General features: G+C 36.9%; 1 protein-coding gene across 1 annotated transcript in view; it reads left to right on the forward strand.

Moving 5' to 3' along the window:
- The window catches only part of LOC136852591 (tectonic-2-like), a 25,924-nt gene extending 4,531 nt beyond the window's left edge, over positions 1-21,393 (forward strand). The window contains exons 2-6 of the mRNA XM_067127452.1: positions 5,225-5,379; positions 12,915-14,386; positions 16,025-16,162; positions 16,372-16,479; positions 20,553-21,393. Of these exons, the coding sequence (XP_066983553.1) occupies positions 5,225-5,379; positions 12,915-14,386; positions 16,025-16,162; positions 16,372-16,479; positions 20,553-20,760 (2,081 nt within the window). The 3' untranslated portion in view covers positions 20,761-21,393. The remainder of the gene's footprint in view (positions 1-5,224; positions 5,380-12,914; positions 14,387-16,024; positions 16,163-16,371; positions 16,480-20,552) is intronic.
- Positions 21,394-21,661: the final 268 nt, after the last annotated feature.

The following is a 21,661-nucleotide window of genomic DNA, read 5'->3' on the forward strand; positions in this document are numbered from 1 at the left end:
TGTTTCCTCTCTCTCTCTCTCTCTCTCTCTCTCTCTCTCTCTCTCTCTCTCTCTCTCTCTCTCTCTCTCTCTCTCTCTCTCTCTCTTGGCAGCAGGCAATTGGCAACTCCATCACGATAACACACCCGCCCATTCTTCACATTTGATACCGCGTTTCCTGACCGGACAACATATCCGTGCTTCATCAGGTTCCCTACTCTGCCGACATGGCTACGTGTGACTTCTGGCTTTTCTCCAAGCTGAAAATGCCTCTGAAAGGGACCAGATTTCAGTCCAGAGAAGACATCATGCAGAATGCAATGGACCAGCTGCGTGCCATCTCAAAAGAGGCATTCCAGCGCTGCTTCTGACAGTGGCAGAACCATTGGGAGAAGTGTGTGGCAGCCCAGGGGGACTACATTGAAGATTAGTGTAAGATTGTATTTTTTATGAATAAATGTCAGATATTTTTTCAACACACCATATAAATATATATATATATATATATATATATATATATATATATATATATATATATATATTAAACAATACTGGTAATCTTCTTAGACACAAAGATGTGTTATATAGTTGTATTCCACATAGGAAAATGAAAAATATTTTGGTTAGAATATGCGCAACAGTTTCGTCCTCCAACAGACCTCCAAAAAGTAGCTGTCCATACAAAGAAAGATGCTGGAATCTACTATCATCAATCAAACCAAGCTTTGTTTCAGTGCTAGCCATCCTTTCTAGTTCAAGTCATTACCACACTTAATGTTTTGAAGTAGAATTGTCCTATTCATCCCACCCCCCTATCAATGTGGGATTCAGCTAAGTAATTACTTATAAGTTACGTATATAAAAATGACATTTTTATAATAAAGTTTTATATATACTTACCAAGTAATTACTGAATCAGAGCCCTCCCTCCTCCCCTTTCTTTTCATGGACTTTGCAGCAGTAAAACAGAATGACGCTGTTGGCTGCGAGTTGCTTCCATGCTCCCGTTGCAGTGGGCGGGGCTTATCACCCCACGCTTTGCAACTGACGTTTTATTGCAAATTTTTAATTTAGGATGTCATGTGAGCATAATTGTTAGCTAAGTAATTACAGTACTTGGTAAGTATATATAAAATGTCATTTATTTTCCAAATCCCGGTAGCAAAAGAAGATATCTAGAAGACCGCAATCACCACCTCATTCGGCACCTACACATTCAACTACAGCTGTTTCAGCCTCCATAACTCAGGGGCAACATTCCAAAGATTGATGGACGAGCTGTTCAGGGACCTTCAATTCTGCATGGTATATGTTGATGACATACTAATCTTCAGCCCAAATTTAAAACAACACATCAAAGATGTGAAAATGGTGCTACAAAGACTGAAAGAAAATGGACTAACAGTGCGTGAAGACAAGTGCGAATAGGCTAAGAAAATGGTGTAGTTTCTGGGACACCAAGTGAGTCCAGAGGGCATCAAACCCCTGCCAGAGATAGTAAAAGCAATAACAGGCTTCCCCAAACCAACAACAGTATATAAAATCAGTGCAAGAATTTTCAGGTTTAATAAATAATTACCACCGATTCATACCAAACATCGCGGGAATTATGAGCCCCATATATGAATGCCTGAAAGGAAATAAAAACAAATTAAGTTGGGGGAAAGTCAAGACAGCATTTATTTTCACAAAAGAAGCAATATTCTCTGCAACAACACTAGTATTTCCTTTACCCCATAGGTTCCTCACCCTGATGACCGATGCAAGCATCGACTGCTGGCCTTCTACAGCAAAAAACTAACCGTAGCAGAGCAGAAGTATTTGACAGGGAGCTCCTCGCAGTCTACATAGTAGTCCGTCACTTTTGCCATATGCTCGAGGGACGGCAGTTCATGGTGCAGACGGACCATCAACCACTGGTGCACGCCTTCTCAAAGTCAGCAGACACATGGTCAGCGCAACAACAGCAGCACCTGTCAGCCGATAGCCGAGCATTTCTGCACCATAAAATACCTGAAGAATTGAGCAAACACTGTTGTGAACGCCCTATCAAGAAACTGCGCCAGCACCATCCAACTTGGGATAGCCTGTCCCGAGATAGTGGAGGAGCAGAAGGACGATGAAGGCCTGCAGCGACTATGGCGGATCAACCCCTGCCCTCACATGGAGCGACCTGTCAATCAACAGTGGAATGACGACCATCACTTGAGAGATGAGTACCGGACGCCCTCGCCCATACTTGCCAGAGGGACTAAGAAGGAGAGCCTTTGCTCTCACCCACAACCTATCCCACCCATCGGGCTGATCAACCACCTAATTCATAGCAGAGAGGTACATCTGGTAGGAGATGAGGAAAGATGTGAGGACGTGGGCAAGAGATTGCATCCCGTGCCAGATGTCAAAAGTCACGAGACACGTCGAAAGCGGGACAGAAGAGTTCAAAACAACGAACTGCTGACTTGCCCACATACACGTTGACATAGTGGGGCCCTCAGAGGGGTACAAATACCTGTTTAAGATAATAGACAGGCACACCAGGTGGCCGGAAGCAATACCTATCCGACAGTAGACTGCGGAGAGCTGCATTAAATCCCTTGTGAACTGTGTCATTAGGCATGGAGTCCCCCAGATCATCACCAGCGATAGGGGCACCAACTTCACATCCGCCCTGTGGAACGCCCTCACCGACAGTCTGGGGATGAAAATAACGCATATGGCGGCCTACAACCCCGAAGCCAACAGAATCATTGAGAGGATGCACCGGTCACTAAAAACAGCACTCACTGCCAGATGCCAGGGCGGGAGTTGGTTCTTCTAGGACTGAGAATGACATTGCACACAGCATTCAGTGCATCTCCAGCAGAAGTCCTGTACGGCCAAGCATTGATGGTGCCAGTAGACATTTTCCAAGAAAGAACAAACCCAACATCACCATCCAACACCTGAAAAGTGTTAGAAAAAATAATACCGACCAAGATGACCTACAAGGCAAACAGAAAAGTGTACGTCCCCAAAGATTTAAAGAATATGAAATAAGAGTTTATCCGGGTTGATGGACACAAAGCCCCTCCCCCTCCCCAGCTTACTCTGGGCCACACTACATACTCCAGAGATGACCGAAGGCCTACCAGATGACAGTGGATGGGAAGACAACGTGGATTTCAATTGACTGTTTGAAACCTGCATTCATACCAGACACCGGCCCACATACATAGGCCTGTAGTGACCACTTGGCAGAGCTACGATCAAAATCTGCTTTCTCCCACGATGAGTAACACGGGAGGACAACACGTGGTCGAGAGAAACACAGATTCTCTTGCACATCTTTTATGCAAATATCTCAATCATTATATTGTCACCTTTCATGTATCTGTATCATTTTGTATGCTGTTACACCAGCTTTCCAGTAATGTATGTGTAACTGTCAATCAGATGTCTTGTATCTATCCATATGTAAATCCATGTCTGTGAAGAAACACAGATGCCTGAATTTCATCCCTTCCTCAATCTGTCAAGAGGTCGGGACTACTTTGCAGCTCGCACGAGCTACTGACCTGTGTGAAAATTTTGTAAATAAATTAGTAAGCTGCAGACCTCTGTACCTCATTTCGTACCTCACTCGCATAATGTATGCATCACGCTAAAGTAAAACTACAGTATTCACTTACTCTGCATTGGCTTGCCCCTCTCTTTCTCTCTTTGGGTTATTCTTTGTTGTTATTTATATTTTATATTTTATGACATAGTGTATGAAAATTTACAAATCCTTACTCATCCAAAATACATCATAATCTACTTCAACATAGGAAATCATATATCATTAGTTGAAACCTTGGGTAAACAGGTAATGAAATATGTCTACTGATAAACACAATTATATAAATCACAATACAAGAGAAAGAGGTATAGAACAGACAGACAGTAATACAAATGTTAACAGAGAAGCAATTTACATGTAATCGACAAATGAACTGAACTTTTACATTGTAAATTTAAGTATATGGTACAAACAAAAGACCAGGAATTGCATTTAGTTCTTGTTCACTTTTCTTTCAGTTGGAACTGTTTAATTAGAATGCATTTTGGGGGCAACAGATATTGCATGCCCATATGAGTTCAATACATGATAAAATGATTAGGTATTGCATTTAAATCTCATCTGCTGTTTGTTCAGTTGTAACTATTTAAAATGCTTAATAACTAAGTCTCTCTCTCTCTCTCTAAATTTTATGAGTACTCATGGGTTGATCTTCATACCTTAGAGAACTTGGCATGTGTCTCCTTTGTTCTGTAAGTTGCTGAGTCACTCAGATTCAGAGCATGAGCCTGATATAAAGTACGCAATAAAGTTAATATCCAATAATGGAATGTAATGAATATAACTGTGTTAAGCAGTAATTATAGCCCATTAAATAGGTTATTGTATATACAAGATTCTTCGGGTTTGACCCACATAAGCAATTTTAGCATTGCTTTCAGGTGAGAGAGAGAGAGAATTTCAATGTTAAAATTTTTTATACGTTTTTTATACAGTATACTGTACTACACAGTTTGGTTTCTGTTTTGTGTGCATCACTATATAGTGTATTCTGTGTTGTTTATAAGCATATACTGTGCTGTGTAGAGAAAAAACAGGAAAGAAGGTATTAATTATATTTTACATCCGCTAATTTCCAATACTGTATTCACAAGGGTGGGCCCGGGATGTATTATTGGAGAACACTGATTGAATACTGTACTTGTATGCTCGCAAATAAAAGGTCAAAATTATGACTTGAAAATTGCTGACAGTGAGGCATCAGAGCATCAAAAGTGACCCTGGGGTGTGATTTTGCACTCATAGGTGAGTCTGAGAACAAACACATTTCAGTACAGCACTTATCAATAGGGCCATCACCAGTTCTGCAGCTTCTGAAAGTAACTATACCATGTGAGTCTATGCACATGCTAATACCAACTCCAGTTAAAAAAGAAGGGTGAGCACAGAGTGAATTAACTTCCCTTATAAAATTAGAGTACTAACCTTATAAAATAAGAATACTTGTAGTAATGAAACTTGTAGTCAACCTTACCAGTGTGGTGCAAGTTGCAATGGGTATTAATGAGGTCTCTGTAATCAGATCTGTGTAATTTCATCAAGTACAGTATGTTAAACTTTTGTTTACTCGAGTAATAAGAAAAATAAAATGTTAATTATAATACTGTCTGTGTGAGTTGGTACATCCCCCTTTTTTTTTACTTACAGCAAAAGGAGATTATTTTACTGTGAATTGGACTGAAGCCAGTGTTGCTGGAATGAAAACTGAGACTCATTACCAAGACCCTTCTGTGACACCTCTTGCACCGTGTCCTTGTGATCTCACATCCTATCAGTGTGATGCACGTTGTTGCTGTGACAAAGTAAGTTGACTGGCTTTCTTACTAGTTTTGCAGTAACATTCATTATTTATTATGAATCTTTTTTACAGGGCATTTTTTCTTCAATTGTAGGTTGATGTTTTAATTGTTATAAGTTTTATTTCATTAATGCAGTGCTTCTATCAGGTTTTATTTATATCATTGCTTTTGCTCGGTCAGATAATTATTGTACCTATAGTATTACTGTTTATTTATTCATTTATATGAAGCTAGCCCAAAGTGCCATTGACATGCCCAACAAGTTTCCATGCAAGGTGTCCATATGTGAGCAAAAGGGTAAAATATAGCACTGTACTGTGAAATGCTGATATGTATAAACCAGGTTAGTCAAATAGATATACAGAACAGTATTGTATTTTGATAACAAAAAATGAAGAGCATTCAAGAAATGCCAGATAAGTCAAGCCTGTTGTAATTTCACTTTAAAGTAACACCACTGTCTCTCTTAAACTTATGAGCATCAGCATTCATAAATACGGTTTTACAGTAAAGTGAAAAAGGACCACAATCCCCTATCATGACATCTCAACTGACTGTGGATGCTGATACTTTAAAATGAGTACTACTACATTTGCTCCTCTGAGAATATAAACCTTCATCTTTTTTTAAGTATATATCTTTGCTGAAAGCTGATCAACACATTTAAGCTTGGTAATAAGGTAGTTAACTAGTGGCAGCTGAGTAAGGGACAGGGGACCCACTGCTTACTTGGTAAACAGCATAAATTTTTCCTTGGCTGTCTTACTGATCATATATCATATGCTTTCCTCATCATGGCTTTTGTTGAAGCTGTTTCTTTGATACTGAATTGCTTGTTTGTTTTTGGCCTGCAAGATGAAAACCACGTGTTCTGGATAAGGCATCACGTACAGTGAACACTTGCAAACCGTTCAAAACAGCGAGTGATCACGCATGACTGGACAAAGAGGGATAACACTCTTTGTTACTGAGTGCATTGATACATTCTGAGTGTAACCAATGAGAGAAAGATGTTTATAATATATATGTCTTATGAGCCATTAAAAGTTTATAATATATATGTCTTATGAGTCATTAAAAGCAACAACAAAAAATGAAGTATGCATTTCTGCCAATAGGGGGGGGAAAGTTTACAAAAATGCAATAGCTCGCCCACCCTTGCACCTTCTACCATATGCTACTGAACTGGTGACGTATCCATATTAGCCAATTAAAAGTGATGAACAAAGTGACGTGATAACTTTTTAAGTGACGTCATGCTTTTATGGCAATACTGTAACAATCACAAAAGCTCTCTCTCCCTCTTTTGCTTTGTCCTTTTTATTGGTTTTTCATAATTCTTTTGGTTATTCATTATTTTTATGCAGGGAAAATTATTACTGCATATGACAAAACACCAAAATATTAAAAATGAGAAGTTGGTAGGGGAGAAAGGAAAGGTAGGTGTGTGTGTACTGATATTTTCTTGTGTGTGTGTTACAGGTTATGTGTATGGTGGTGTTTTTCTTACTGTGGTATCAGTTGTTCTCTCTCTCTGTATTTTATTACAAGTTACAGTACTGTAGTGGTGAATAAAGAAATCTAGGGATGTTCAAGTGCAACTCTGTACTCTTCCTCACCTAACCTTGTCAGTGCCACACAACTGTAAACACTCAGTATGCTTATAAACAACAACCATCAAACTTTACACTTTGAAAAATTGTAACCCTTTCTTTTTCTCTCTCTCGTAAATGACACAGTTCAGTAGATGGGTAGTTTACCAGTGTTCACCCACAGCCTACCATGGTTTTATGCTAGAACCGATGCTTTATATGTTGTGTACGGATGGTGACGGCATTATCGATGTTTAATTTTCAAATACCGTTGTAAATTTAGTCTTGCCAATTAGCTTTGCCTGAGTTATGTCAACAGTCGCACCAATCATTCAGCTCACTCTTGAACAAAAGGTCCCAGATTTCTCTTAATCATAGGTAAAGAATAGAAAAATTGTAAACCTTCCTTCAGCTGGTGGGGTTGTCGTCGAGTGCAGAGGGATGTTCAAAGAGCGATGTGTGGCACCTTAGGATGCATGGATTTACTCCTAAAGAACAAGATTTGGTGTGGGTCCCGAAGGACGTTAGTTCTCGAAGAACGGGTTTGGTGTGTCCCGAAGGATGTAGGATTGTTCACAAAGAACAAGGGATAACATGCACATGGGCTGGTACCGATGTCAGTGCAGAAGCTATGTGTTAAGTTAATAACACATCACATTTCGACAGGGCGAAGGCACACGAGTGAAAAGGTATGGATCCCACAACAATATGGAATAAAAGTAAACTGAAAAATTCAAAAGCACGTAAGTGCAATTATTAGGTTTGCAAGGCACAAATTGTGCCAGTTGTTCACAAGGCATGATTTGGTTAAGCTTACATGAGGCGATCAGTTCAAACCAAACGTGCATAAGCTGATTGCTTACTACAATTAATTTCTCACACATACTGGACAACAGCACATAAGTGGGGGTATATAAACACAGAATTTGGTAAACATGCTCACGGTCACCGGAGTAACACGGAACAGAGGTAAGGGTCAATTTAGGGTAAAATCACAATACCGACAGTGCAAAGCATGCAAGTAAACGGTGTGAAACACAATAATGTGGAATAAAACTAAAATATAATCAACACACAATAATGTGGAATAAAAGTAAAAATATAATCAATACACAATAATGTGGAATAAAATTAAAATTAATAAAATCAGCGCAATAATCGCGAAACGGTAATAAACACAGATTATGAACCGTAAGGTTTGTTCTGGGGGAAAAAATGAAATGCTGTGACACAATATGCAGGTGATGAGTGAGTTCAATGACTGGTTATGTGGCATACAAACACGCAGACTCTTTCTGAAGAATCAGGTTAAATGTGGCTCTTGATATTCACTAAACTGAGAAGTGGGCCGTGGGAAAGTCAATAAAAGCGTATGTACAGACAGTGAAGTAAAATATAATCCCAATTTGAGGCTAGGGGTAAGACTGCTTCCCCAGATATTGGCTTTATAGTTAATGAGTTTGACTTTCAGGTCAATTAGTAAAGCATATGGTTTGTATACCAAAATAAATTTTCACAGTCTTAGCTTACATGACATAAAAGAATAATATAATGCTCTCGTTAAAGTGTAAAGGTTTAAAATTTCCCATGTGGGATATAAGCGAGTACTGTAATATCAGTAATGATATAACAAATAATAATAATACAAGGTCTTGCGTTTACTTAAAATATTTGAATGATTTTGGGAACGTGACATGCGACAGTGAAAGTTTATGTTAGGGCGGCCATCAGATGGCGTCTGACAACTGTCAAAGTAAAGTCTATCAAGACGGTTGCTATGGAAACAGGTAGACAGAGAGGTCCAGTCACCCGACTTTACGCACGCGACAACGTTGAGTCGAGTAACACCAACACCTCACAGACTGCCTACACACTGCACTGCCGTTGTAGGAATGCGAGTACGAGTTTCGCTAATTACATTAAAGTATGGATGATTTCCCAGTTATTTTAAGCTAGAATGAATATTACGACTTTATGTAAAAGATAGAATATGAAAACTAAGATGAACGAGGTAAAAGTTCTTAGAACAACTAAAGTCTTTAAACAATGACTTGGTTACTGAGAGAGGTGGCCAGCAGAAGGCTTGAGCGACGACCAACACGCTGAGTTGTCAGATCTGTTTTCCTAGCTAAGTGGTTATCGTAAGTTTTCAAAGGGAATATGCACTTTCCCCAAATGTTAACACTTAACACTGTTATCACTGCACTGCTTAGCTAATACAGAGACTGGTGGTCTCGTAATATCATGCAACAATGACAGAATATTACTAATATATGCATGTGTAGTAACGTTCTCTTCTCTCTCTCTCTCTCTCTCTCTCTCTCTCTCTCTCTCTCTCTCTCTCTCTCTCTCTCTCTCTCTCTCTCTCTTGGATGAATGGACTCAGGTGAGGAGTGGTGTTCCTACACATCCAAATACACTACGAACATCTTAGATATAAATTCTACAATGCAATAGAAACCAACGAGAATACTTATGCTGTGTACTGCTGTCCAGGATGTGCCAAAATAGTTTCACTAGAGGTGTATTACAGGTTCGTTCTTATCACAATTTCCCAGACTTAGCCAATCAAAGCTGATTGCTATTTTGCTGAGAGGAAGGGGAACATTGCAGTGGATTGCAATGTGCAACATGCAACAAAAGCTTGCAATGATCCTGGCAAGGTCGCCACTATTACAGGTGTGGCCATGCAATGTACTACCTTTCTCTTACCCGAGATAATTCTGCATCTAACAAGGGGGACCACATGTAACCAGATCAATAGAAGTCAATTTAAAATTAATTTAAATGGATCTTAAGGGAAAATCAGTGTTTCACTTAATAAGTTATAATTACACAAATCAGAAGAAGCATACACAGGAGCTCAAATCACCAGCTCTGTGGCATTGTAATTACGTTAAATAACAAAGCAAATGGGCCCAACGTTAAATAACAAAGCAAAATGGTCCCACTAAGCAAATCAGATATGCTTTGAGAAATCCTCTAAAATTAAATTAAAAGTAATCAGGATCTTGCAGCCTATGTACAATAAATAAATTAATCTTCAGATTTCAAATCCTGAAGGACTCTTCTCAAAGTTGGTAGCTGAGGGGAAGAGTCAACGTGGGAGCAGGCAAGTACACAGCAACACGATCACCTATTCTGCAATACAGAACTGCACTATCACTTTGATTGCTACAACAAGTTAAAAGTTCACTGGGGGAATGCTGAAGGCTGAGAGGGAGAATTATTCAAATCAAAACTGGTGTGCAAACTGGAGAAAACACTCATGATTTACATTACACAAGAAAAGATCACACCATTTTGCTTAGGCTCTTAAGGAGGTTGCAAGGGAATGAATAGTAGAGAGCAGTTGAAATACAGTAAGAGAATGTGTTACAAACAACTTCCAAATCCAGTCCTTGGACTGTGTATGGGAAGGGGGGAAGGGGTTGGCGGAGTGCCAACCGACTAGCAGTCTGTCTGTGTAGCTGGTGTGTCACGAACTGCTCGGGCGTCTAGCCTGAACTCCTTATATGCCTTTGGTTTCCGCCTTTTCTCCAGCTGGCTGACTTGGGTCAATCTTGGGTGAATCCCGTTAATTGTCTGGTGATGCCCAGTGTCCGTGTTTTCGGTATGTGCCTGGAAAAGGGAGTGTACGGCTGCACAAAGGTTTTGACGGTGAGGAATACAATGGAGGGGTTGTTAAAGCTGGAGAGAGGCAGAGAGAACCAAGCTTTATTGGCACCGTAGCAAATTGCTAATGGGCTAGGAGTGTCTCCTGTTTTTGACCTGTGTGGTCCTACTTGAAATTCTTATCAAAATTTCATTATTTTATATGTGGAGAGCTTATTACGACCATCCCAATTCAGGAATGTCCAGTATCTATCTATATATATATATATATATATATATATATATATATATATATATATATATATATATATATATATATATATATATATATATATATATATATATATATATATATAAACAGCCAGTTCCGGTTAATGGTGATCCAGTTTTACGGCTTGTGTCTAGTGACGAAAATCGGCAATTTTCAGCGCCGAAAATCGCAAAATTCCGCTTATCAGCGCCAATAGTTGTGTATTGGCGGCGATACATACCTAACAGAGGCGCTGATAACCGAAAATTGGTGCTTTTCGGCACTAATAAGCCCCGGAAATCGCTGATTTTCGGTTATCATCTCACCCCCAGAACGGAACCCCCACTGATAACTGAGGACTGCCTGCAGTCCCTGGTTAACGGCGGGCTCGGTTAATGGTGATTGTCTGACAACAAAAATCAGCAATTTTCGGCAACGAAAATCGCCGATTTCCACTTATCAGCGCCGATAATTGAGTACTGGTGCTGATACATACCTAACATAGGCACCGATAACTGAAAATCAGTGCTTTTCGCTGCCAATAAGCCCCAAAAATCGCCGATTTTCGGTTAGTCATGATTTTCGGTTATCATCTTCAGAACGGAACCCCCCGATAACGGACTGCCTCTCTATATATATATATATATATATATATATATATATATATATATATATATATATATATATATATATATATATATATATATATATATATATATATATATATATATATATATATATATATATATATATATATATATATATATATATATATATATACACACAATATAATATATATATATATATATATATATAGTATATATATATATATATATATATATATATATATATATATATATATATATATATATATATATATATATATATAATGTAAATATGAATGTGTATATCATGTATTCTTTTCAGTTTCCAAGTCAGAGGAAACACTGAAGTCAGTCTGAACCAGTCTGAACTCAAATCCATTGTTGGTGTTGTCTTGGCCGCATCTAATGGTTGTTAAATTTAAAAGAGCGGGTACTGGTTACAATTGTTTCGTGCGAGTATACTAGCTATCAGGAACCCAAAGTACATATAAAAATACTTAAGGAATGGTTTTTAACCAATCTTAGGGAATACTAGAAAATGGAGATGGTCTGTAAGTATTGCAATTTGCATTGACATAATACTTGTGAACAAGAACATTATTACCTGATTTTCTTTCATCTAGAAAATAAAAAAATTATCTGAATTCAGGTGAAAGTACCATAGGCATCCTCTTCTAAAACAATGGGTAAACTCATCAGTATCTTTCCCTGACTGTACTATAGTTTTTGCAGAATCTGTATTGTACTGTATTCCATGAACAAAAGGCAGATTAGGTGGGATGAAGGAAACAAGTGTTAACTCTGCTTTGTCCTTAGCATTGATTAACATAGTAATAACTTTCTAAGCATTAATTTGCAATGTTCATACAGTATTTTTAATGGGGCTGTTTCATATTTGATACTTGTTGGTTTTTCTGATCAAGAAAAGCACCTCCTTTATGATGCAGTACTTAAAAGTACTGTCTATATTTGACGTGTTCACAAGCATCATGGTTATTTTATTTTTTATTTCAATTCATGGATTTATTTTCTCAAAGAGCTTAATTTTGCACAGTTAGCAATTTCATGCTGAGAGCTTACAGAAACAAAACTCCATGTGCTATAATAGATTTATGGTAATCGAGCTTTGTAATAGAATATCATCTTCAGCAGCTTAAGAAAAATTATGATAGTCCATTGGCTTTTTGGTTTAGGCTGTAGGATGAACTTCTTTCATTATGCTTCTGCAGGTACTCTTTATATTCATACATGTGAGTACAGTATGTTACATATAGGGTACTTTCAACCCTTATACTATTTTGGTCAGTAAGCTTCCAGATCTAATGCTTACCCTATCTGTGGTGAGAATAACAAATTTAAGTTTCCTCTTCATACATTAAATATAATGTATTTGAAAACATTTGTCCTTGAATACTGAATAAAATAATACAAAGTGTGCTAATATGTTTTATGTAACGTTTATTTTTATTCTTTCAGGATTGTTCAGAAATTGATAAAGACATATTTACATGTCTAGAGGGCATAGAGGGTGGTCAGCAATCTCCACAAGATTTTGATTACAGTTGTAATTACCTGGGACCATATTCTCCTGAATGGCATAGCCTTTTGTGCTACATCACCAATAATAACCCATACCTGGGACTGTTTTTTAAAAATGAAAATGTTATTCAAGAATTTCAGAAGTATTCAACAAGGGTTCGTGCTCCAAAATATAGCTTTGAAACTTCTATTTTGCAAGTAGAAGACAGTCCATTTCACTTTCATTACAAGGCACAAGCTAGTGTTGAGACACTTTTTCAGTCTAACAGTGGAATATTTAGAAGCCCCTTATTTTTACCTCAACCAGTGCTGCACGGAATCTGTGTTAATACCATTCCCATTCATTTTCTCAAGAATTTTAAACATCAGTGTTCAACAATGCTGTCAGAGAGAGAGTGTGAAAGTAATCCCATGCTAAGTTCAGAATTGTATCTACAAGAAAATGCTGAAGGAAAGACAGACAATATTATTTCAGTAATCAGTGATCTAAATACTTTAGAGGTGGTCAGTGCCTCTGTGAAATATTTGTGTTTAAAAAATTCTCTAAAGTTCATCAAAGTAAATGGGTTAAGCAAGACTGCTTCAGAATTTATGAGAAAGAGATGGGATACAATGGAAGAATATTTTGATGAATGTCAAGTGAAAAATAAACCTTTATATAATAGCACAACTCACATGTGTGAAAATGTTGTTTTAAGTGTCGACTACAGTTTTGCTTGGAAAGGTACAAAAATCACTGAGGTTAACGTGGAAATCATTTTAGGTGACATCCCAATATCCTTAGATAGCATTCATCAGAATTATTTACAGCAACTTGAGAAAACAACTATTTATGGAGGCTATGACATAAAAGGGAGCTTAATTGGTCATAAACAGCCATATATTGGCCTTTTGCAAAATTTTGAAACTAATTTTAATTATGTATGGCCAGCTATTATTAGTAACGAAACTAGTAGTAATCTTACATTTAATAATGAAAGTTTTTCCCAAGAGGAGATAGACAGTCAGTATGTAAGCATAACAAAAGTTGAAAACATAACTGAAAGATCTGGTAATCCAGGCTATGATATAGGAAGACCATTACTAGCTGGATATGTTGTGTACAATAACACTGATGCAGTAAATGATACCCAAGATCTCTTCTCTTTTGTTGATATTAATGATGCAACAGGTCTTTTAATATGGCGACCAGATGCAACTAGCATATGTAGCCTTGCTTTTACTGAAGAAGTGATTTTTGGTGTAGACATGCTCTCTACTTGTATTTACTCACTGGATAAAAACTACACCTGTGATGATGTTAAATTGGAAATATTTTCCATGATGTCTCAACTGATTCAAGCTGATATGGTCAGCAAGATGGGGTCTCCAAACATCACCAGCAAAGAAAGTTTCTTGCCAATAATTACGTAAGTTTTTAGAGTTGCCTTGCCTCTTTTTTTTTTATTTTTTTGTTTTAAGACGGGATGCTTCTTGCTAAAGTACTTTCATGGGAACTGCAAAGTATTTGGTATAAACTTGAAGGAATTTTGTAAAAAAATTATATTTTGTTCAAAGTTTCTAGATCTTAAGTAAAAATGTACAGGAAAATATTTTTTGCTGTTGTATAGAGATGGAAATTTCTAATGTCTCCTTTATTAAAGTGACCAAAAATTTTAAGAACTTTTGAGTACTGTATGTTAAAAAATTTTGAAAACCTTCTTCTAGGAGGAAGTCCAAATTAAGGGATTATTATAGTATATACAACTTTTCTTTACGTACATTTGTTCTAGTACATGTTTTGACACAAATCTATTTTTGTTAGAAAAGATATTTTAATCATACTGAAAGTGGTGTACTGTAACTGCTATACCTTGTATGGTATGTAAAGAATAAGTAGATTATTTAAACTTCCTGTGGATGAAATATACTGAAATAATGAGAGCTCTTTCAGAAAATGATCTTGATGCGTAACATATTTAATTTAAATAACTGTTGACTCACAGGGGGAGACATTAGAGCTATGTTCTTGTAGTCATTCAAGAGAAATGTTTTCCCACACTTTATTTTTGTAAGGTTGCTGACCATTCTGTTTCACTTTCGAGAAAATTTTCAGGCTAAAGCTGAAATACTTCACCTCTCAATCCTGGCAACAGCTTCTACTCCAACCTCTCATTTCTCTCTTGGCAAGTAGTACTATATATGGGGGATTCCCCCTCATGTAAGCCATAGTACCTAGCCTCAAGAATCAAATGACCCTTTGCCTCCTCTGTATAAAACCCTCTTGAATTGCTTAAAGTATCTCTCCTATGTTTATCCACAACTGACTCTCCCCTGTAGCCTAGCATTCATTCCTGCAAGAGACTGATAATCAAGAGGGTAATCTGATGAAGCTCCTGTAAAATAAACCAACTCTAATTGTGCACTATATTCAGTCATCACAAGTAATGCTTATCACTGGTAAGAATGTTTATGTTTCAGATTGGTTAATGAAGAAGTGGATCATATGAAAGCATGAAGGAAAGGTCAAGCCTTAAATGTGTCTGGAATATTTTTGAAGAGGTATAGTTGTTAGTGTAAGAAACAGTGCACTATTTTTTAGAAATTTGTTTGACCAGACACAGATCCAAAGGATTTGCTCTGAAATGATGTGAAAGTTAGAGCAGGTAAAATTAGAAGTTTGACAGCCATGTTGAAACATTTAGAGTAAAAGAAAGTAAGCAATGTAGGTAGGGTCAAAGGAGACCTGCCAAAAACCTTTATTACTGCCTGCAGTAAATCAAACAAGGCACACTTCAGGCAGTATCCTCTTATGAGAGAGAGAGAGAGAGAGAGATGCATTTCTGATTTTTTAAATTACTATTAATTACTGCTTTCATGTGTTACATAAAGAAAGTGACAGAGGGGAAAAATATTGATAAGATAATTGAGATGACTTCCTTACATAAAATAATTTTTTTAACCAGTCTTTCTACCAAACTATTTTAGATAAAAATCAACTTGCAGATCCTGTGCTTAGCCTTTTTAGTTCTGCATTTGTTTCACTCATTTGGTAATGCTCTTTACAGGGATACAAATGATCCAGGTAATGAACCAGATAGATGCTATGTTCCAACTGCACTGCAGTATGAAATTATATATCGGGACATTGCTGATCCTGGAAGTCGCTCATTTACCATTAATCAGGTTATTGGAATTTCTACCAGGTATGGTTGTTTCTCCATTTTTCTCATTTCTTTGGTGTGAAATCTTATGAGTTACATAGGCATTCTGGAAGTTTAATGCTACCAATAAACTGATTAAAAGGAGATTTAGTAGGAGAAAACTTAGGAAGTGAATTGCTGCTTCATTAATGGCTGTTACATACAGTAAAATATTTCTGATAGCTGCAACACCTTTTTCTATACTGTTTCAGGTTTCATTACAGTGAAGTAGTTATTGCTTCAGGAGGAGACAGTAGTGCAATTTTATTGTCATCAAGTGTGAAGTATTTTGAAAGTCCAAAGCCAAGTCAGCTTTCAAGGTTAGTCCTATAGATAACATTTTGTTTTTGCCATAGACATTAGTATAATTCATGCTGTTGTGAAGTCTTTAACTTAAGCCTTTCTTAAATCTTTGATTGCCTTGGACAACACTTTTGTGTTTGAATTAAGATGGATAAGATGGAGAGATTATAAAGACAGGAATTAATATGCTTTGGAAATTTCTCTCTCTCTGTTTAGGTACTTAAAAAGGCCTTTCCGTATTTGAAATTTAGTATGTGTACAAAATTTCTTTTGCTGTAGAAATGGATTTTGTGTGTGAGACTTACATTTCACTTGAATGGTGTTTTACCAAGATCTCTGTCTGTAGCTTAGTTTATTGAATATATACCTTCTGTATTAAAAGAGATTTAAGGAATGATACTACCAGCACTATCTTATACACCATAATTAACATTAACACTACTGTTACCAGTGTGATAACTAACATCAATACCATCACCATCGTACTTATATTTAACAGTACAGTGCAGTACAATGAATTTCTAGATTGGAAAGAGTGCTGATTTATTGTTAGTTTTGTTACCTTATCAAGGTATTCTTCATCAGTGGATGTGTTTTACACAGTTAGGTAACCTTAGGCCATGGCAGTATATCTAACCTTAAGCCCATGGTAGGGGCAGCAGCTGAGACATCTTGAGAGAATTCTGCTTCCCATTTGATGCTATTCCTATTAACTTTTTTCATCTGCTAGAATTTCTTCCTTGGCCTTCTCAGTTCCCAGTATCTTTGATGCAGGTATTGGGAGAGCAGGACAAAGTTTGACCTTATTAATCCATCTCTAGATCTCAGAAAATGCAGGTACTAATGTCTCCTTTGTCATATAATTTATGTAGGAAAGTAAAGAGATCTGTCGAGGGTCGATGTTTTCAAAGGTTGAGCTCTTGGTGCAGACTATATTTATATCCATTTGAACTGTCTTGTCTTCTGTTTGGTCTCCACTCTAGTGAAGATGTTGTCCATGGCTGTGTCATTCTTCCTTCATCTAGAACTTTCATTATCTTCTGATATCTTGCTGCTCTTGTCTCTCTTGTCCAGTTTGTTCTGTGGTTGCTCCTTGATTATGGAGGTGGTCCTCATGCTACTTACGTGATTGTTGTGATCTTTTCTACCATGGTGATATTTTGGGAGAAACAGATATCCCTCTTCCTGGGCCCCATGTGCTTATCTGTGAGGAAGACTTAATCCTCAGTCATTAGAGGATTAGATCAACCTAGATTTTTGCTTGCAGTTGTACAAGAAAGAAACCTTACTGGCACAAGGCTGACTTTGTTTAATATAAAAACCAAGCTTCAGTCTCTTAAGGTTCCCATTTCATGGGAATGTTTGTGGTTTTGAATGCCACTCAGGTATTGGGAACGAGCCGAGTCTCTGTCTCTTGTAGTTCTTCATTGGCGGGGTGGTAGAGCTTTCGGCTGGCACGCTGTTGGCCCAGCGTTCGACTCTCCGAGCGGCCAATGAAGAATTAGAGGAATTTATTTCTGGTGATAGAAATTCATTTCTCGTCATAATGTGGTTCGGATTCCACAATAAGCTGTAGGTCCCGTTGCTAGGTAACCAATTGGTTCTTAGCCACGTAAAAATAAAATCTAATCCTTCGGGCCAGCCCTAGGAGAGCTGTTAATCAGCTCAGTGGTCTGGTTAAACTAAGGTATACTTAACTTTTTTTTTTTCTGTCTCTTGTATCATCTTTGTATGGAACCCTGCCGATAACATTGGCAGCTAATGCCCATGTTTGAGACTTGTCTTTATTAATCTATTTTTTTGTTGTAGCAATCTCCTCTGAAACATGTCATACTGATCCTAGACTATTGAGCAGATTCTGAACTGGTATTATCCTTGGAAAAATGTTCCCATCTGCACATGCAACATCGGGAATGTGCATCTAACTCTTGGAAATCACTGAGCACATGACTTCCTTCAACACTTAAGAAAGGGTACAACACCACTCTGAAAGCCTGCCTCTGCTATGGTAACTTGGAAGTAGCCAGAAAGTTGAAACAAAGTATTGTATATTCCTTATAAATAATCCTCTTATTATCACACTATGGGAGAAACTTATAAAAATGCAGTAATACAAAAAAAAAAAAACTTAAATATTCAACAATAAAAAACTCAGGAAAACACTAGTTTATAACTGAATCATTGCAGATATCATTTTAGATGACCAGATTGTTTTTGCAGAATATGGAATGAAGGAGCAAAGCCTGATGATTGGTAATGGGAAGTCTTGGTAAAAGTACTAAAGAAAGGTAACTTGACTAAATGTGGATATTCAGTATACTTACTCAATTAGGCTTGAGAATGAAATGGATAAAATACTTAGAGATGCACAAGCTAGTTTTAGAAAAGGGAGGAGTTGCAGATATCAAATAGAGTATTTGTGCTACAACATATTGTGGAACTGTGAATGTAATTTAAAAATTCTGTTGATTATGAGAAGGCATTTAACAGCATCCACTGACCAACATTATGAAAGCTCTTATGCCACCACAGCATTTCCATTAAATATATTAAACTAATTAAATTGCTGAATCCATGAATGAAATAGATGCATAGTTAATGTTGATTGGGTTTTGATCAGTGAATTTGCAGTAAATAGTGGAGCACTACCTTTGCTTTCTGCCCTTCACATAAATTCCATAAAGAAAAAATTTGTTGTGATTAAAAAGGTTTACATAAGAGTGACATTAGAAACTTGGCAGACTTACAATGTGCTATTTTAATTAGGGAAATATGTACCAAAGAATTTACAAAGCCTACTTAATAAAATGTATCACATACCTAGAGGATAGGTCTCAAACAAAATTGAAGATAAAATGAAGTAATGAAGAAAAAAATATGCACAAAGGGATGAAATAACACTAGATGGAGAGAGGGAGTAATGAGGTTGAATCTTTCAAATATTCAGGAACAGTAATATCCAGTACAGAGTCTGAGTTGAAATTTAGTGAGAGACTATAAAAGGGAAAATCAAACAATTATCAGGCTGAATAAGATTTGGAGATCAATTAGGCTGAAATTGTATATAAAAATAAAATTATGTATACCTCTAGTGTGATCTGCATTGCTATATGGATGTGAAAAATGGTAAGTTTTAAGAAAAATATTAGTGGTCAGATGGCAGGGTAGAGTTAGTAATGATGCCAGACGGAAAATTATGGAAGTTCTACACGGTGATGAGGTAATGATGAAAGGGATATGGAGATGGCATGGACTTGTTCTTTGCACAACCCTTAGGGGAGTAGTTTGTCTTAGTGTCAGCTGAGCTACTGTGGTCACCAGAAGACTTGGAAGACCAAACCTACTTGGAATACCAAACATACTTAGATGAGAGCTATGAGATAGAAGGCTGGAGATTTGGGGAATATAAATGATTAGAAAGACAAGAAGGTGGGATTTCAGAGATCCTTTGTGTCACATGGTGATAAAAAAATAAAATAATCTTCTTAAACAATAAGTAAGCAGAAAATGCTATCCACATTGCTGCATAATGGCTAGAGTAGGTGCTGAATAACCGAGCTATGTTCCAGTGCTTGGCTATATGGCCTAAGCCTCATAATTAAAACAAATCAATTAGTTTGGTTGTGTTTTAAGTTATGTGTCAGCCTTGCTAGGTACCATATAGAGCACCCAAAATAAAATAAAAAATATTACATATTTTTTAAAGTAATTTTTGCCACTGTCTGCTGATTATCAGCATTTATAATGATAAATATTGTTAAAAGTAAATGAAAATAACCTGTCAACCTTATTCACTCTCTAGAGAGAGAGAGAGAGAGAGAGAGAGAGAGAGAGAGAGAGAGAGAGAGAAGAGAGAGAGAGAGAGAGAGAGAGAGAGAGAGAGAGAGAGAGAGAGAGAGAGAGAGAGAGAGAGAGATGGGGGCGGGGAAGAGATAGAACTGAACAGGTGAAACAGTAGATTTTGTTAATAGTAACAAATTTCATTGAAGTGTAGACTTTACCCTTTCACTGTTAGTGGTCATTAAATTTTAATTAGAAAAGATTTGTTTGTCATACACATATTTTATTCATAGGTCATTTCTCTTCAAAGGTTTTGGGAAACAATGGAGGACCGATGGTGTGCTGATGGAATTTGTTGGCGAGAACTAATGTACCCTTGGACACATGGAGCAGGTGCAACATATGGATTATATAGTGAAAGCATTATTAACTTGATGAGAAATTCTGCATTAATTGCACTTCTTTCTCTTCCTATTTTGTATTTTATAATACAGAGAAATCTTGGGATGAGGTTTTGAATACACTGTATCAAAAGAAATGAAGTACTAGTAGGATCACTGACAGTACTTGCATTTTACAGTGAGGATTACTGTCACTGATATTACTCATATTTTTCTATTTTTGTAGACATTATTAGTAGTATTGTTGTGATAACTAGCAGTTTGTTTAACCAATTCATAGTGCTATGTCAGTGAAAGTATGAATGTACCAGTAAAATGTACTGGGGCATTTGCAAGGTTGTAAAGGAAGTTAGTTGCATTTTAACTTTTGATTTTTCACTTCATATAAAATATCTGCAGTGAGACAGGCAGAGACAGTTTACTTCCATTTTACAGTACGTTTCAGTTGAATTGCATGAATGTGTTGTAAATGTTCTTGATCTCACTATGTCTTAAGGGTTTTATATTTTAAATTTACTGTACTTGTATTCTTCACCTTAACTGTTAGGGATGCATCTTTTTTCTTTAAAGTCTACAGTGCTCTATGCAACCACTACCTAATTTTAAATAACAAATGTGAGTCGGTTTTGTTCAGTGTAACCTACTTTATCATGTAAAATGATGTCATTTGATACTGTCATATTTGCACTGAGAGGTACTTCCAGCTCTTAAAAGTGAAATTGCAGAACTTTCAAGATCACATGCTGCACTGAATTCCAGAGTTTTTAAGACTGACTTGGGCAAAACATTCTTTAATAGATTTATTAAAGAATGTTTTGCCCAAGTCAGTCTTAAAAACTTGAACTTCTGGAATTCAGTGCAGCATGTGATCTTGCTGCACTGAATTCCAGAGTTCAGTGCAGCAAGATCACATGCTGCACTGAATTATCAGTAAGAGAAAACTGGTGACAGTAATTAAGAAAGGTAAGAAAATTACAAGTTTCGGTGCATACAACAACACATTATTCCTATTATATAT

Source organism: Macrobrachium rosenbergii, chromosome 3 (genome assembly GCF_040412425.1).
Source record: "Macrobrachium rosenbergii isolate ZJJX-2024 chromosome 3, ASM4041242v1, whole genome shotgun sequence".
Taxonomy (NCBI): domain Eukaryota; kingdom Metazoa; phylum Arthropoda; class Malacostraca; order Decapoda; family Palaemonidae; genus Macrobrachium; species Macrobrachium rosenbergii.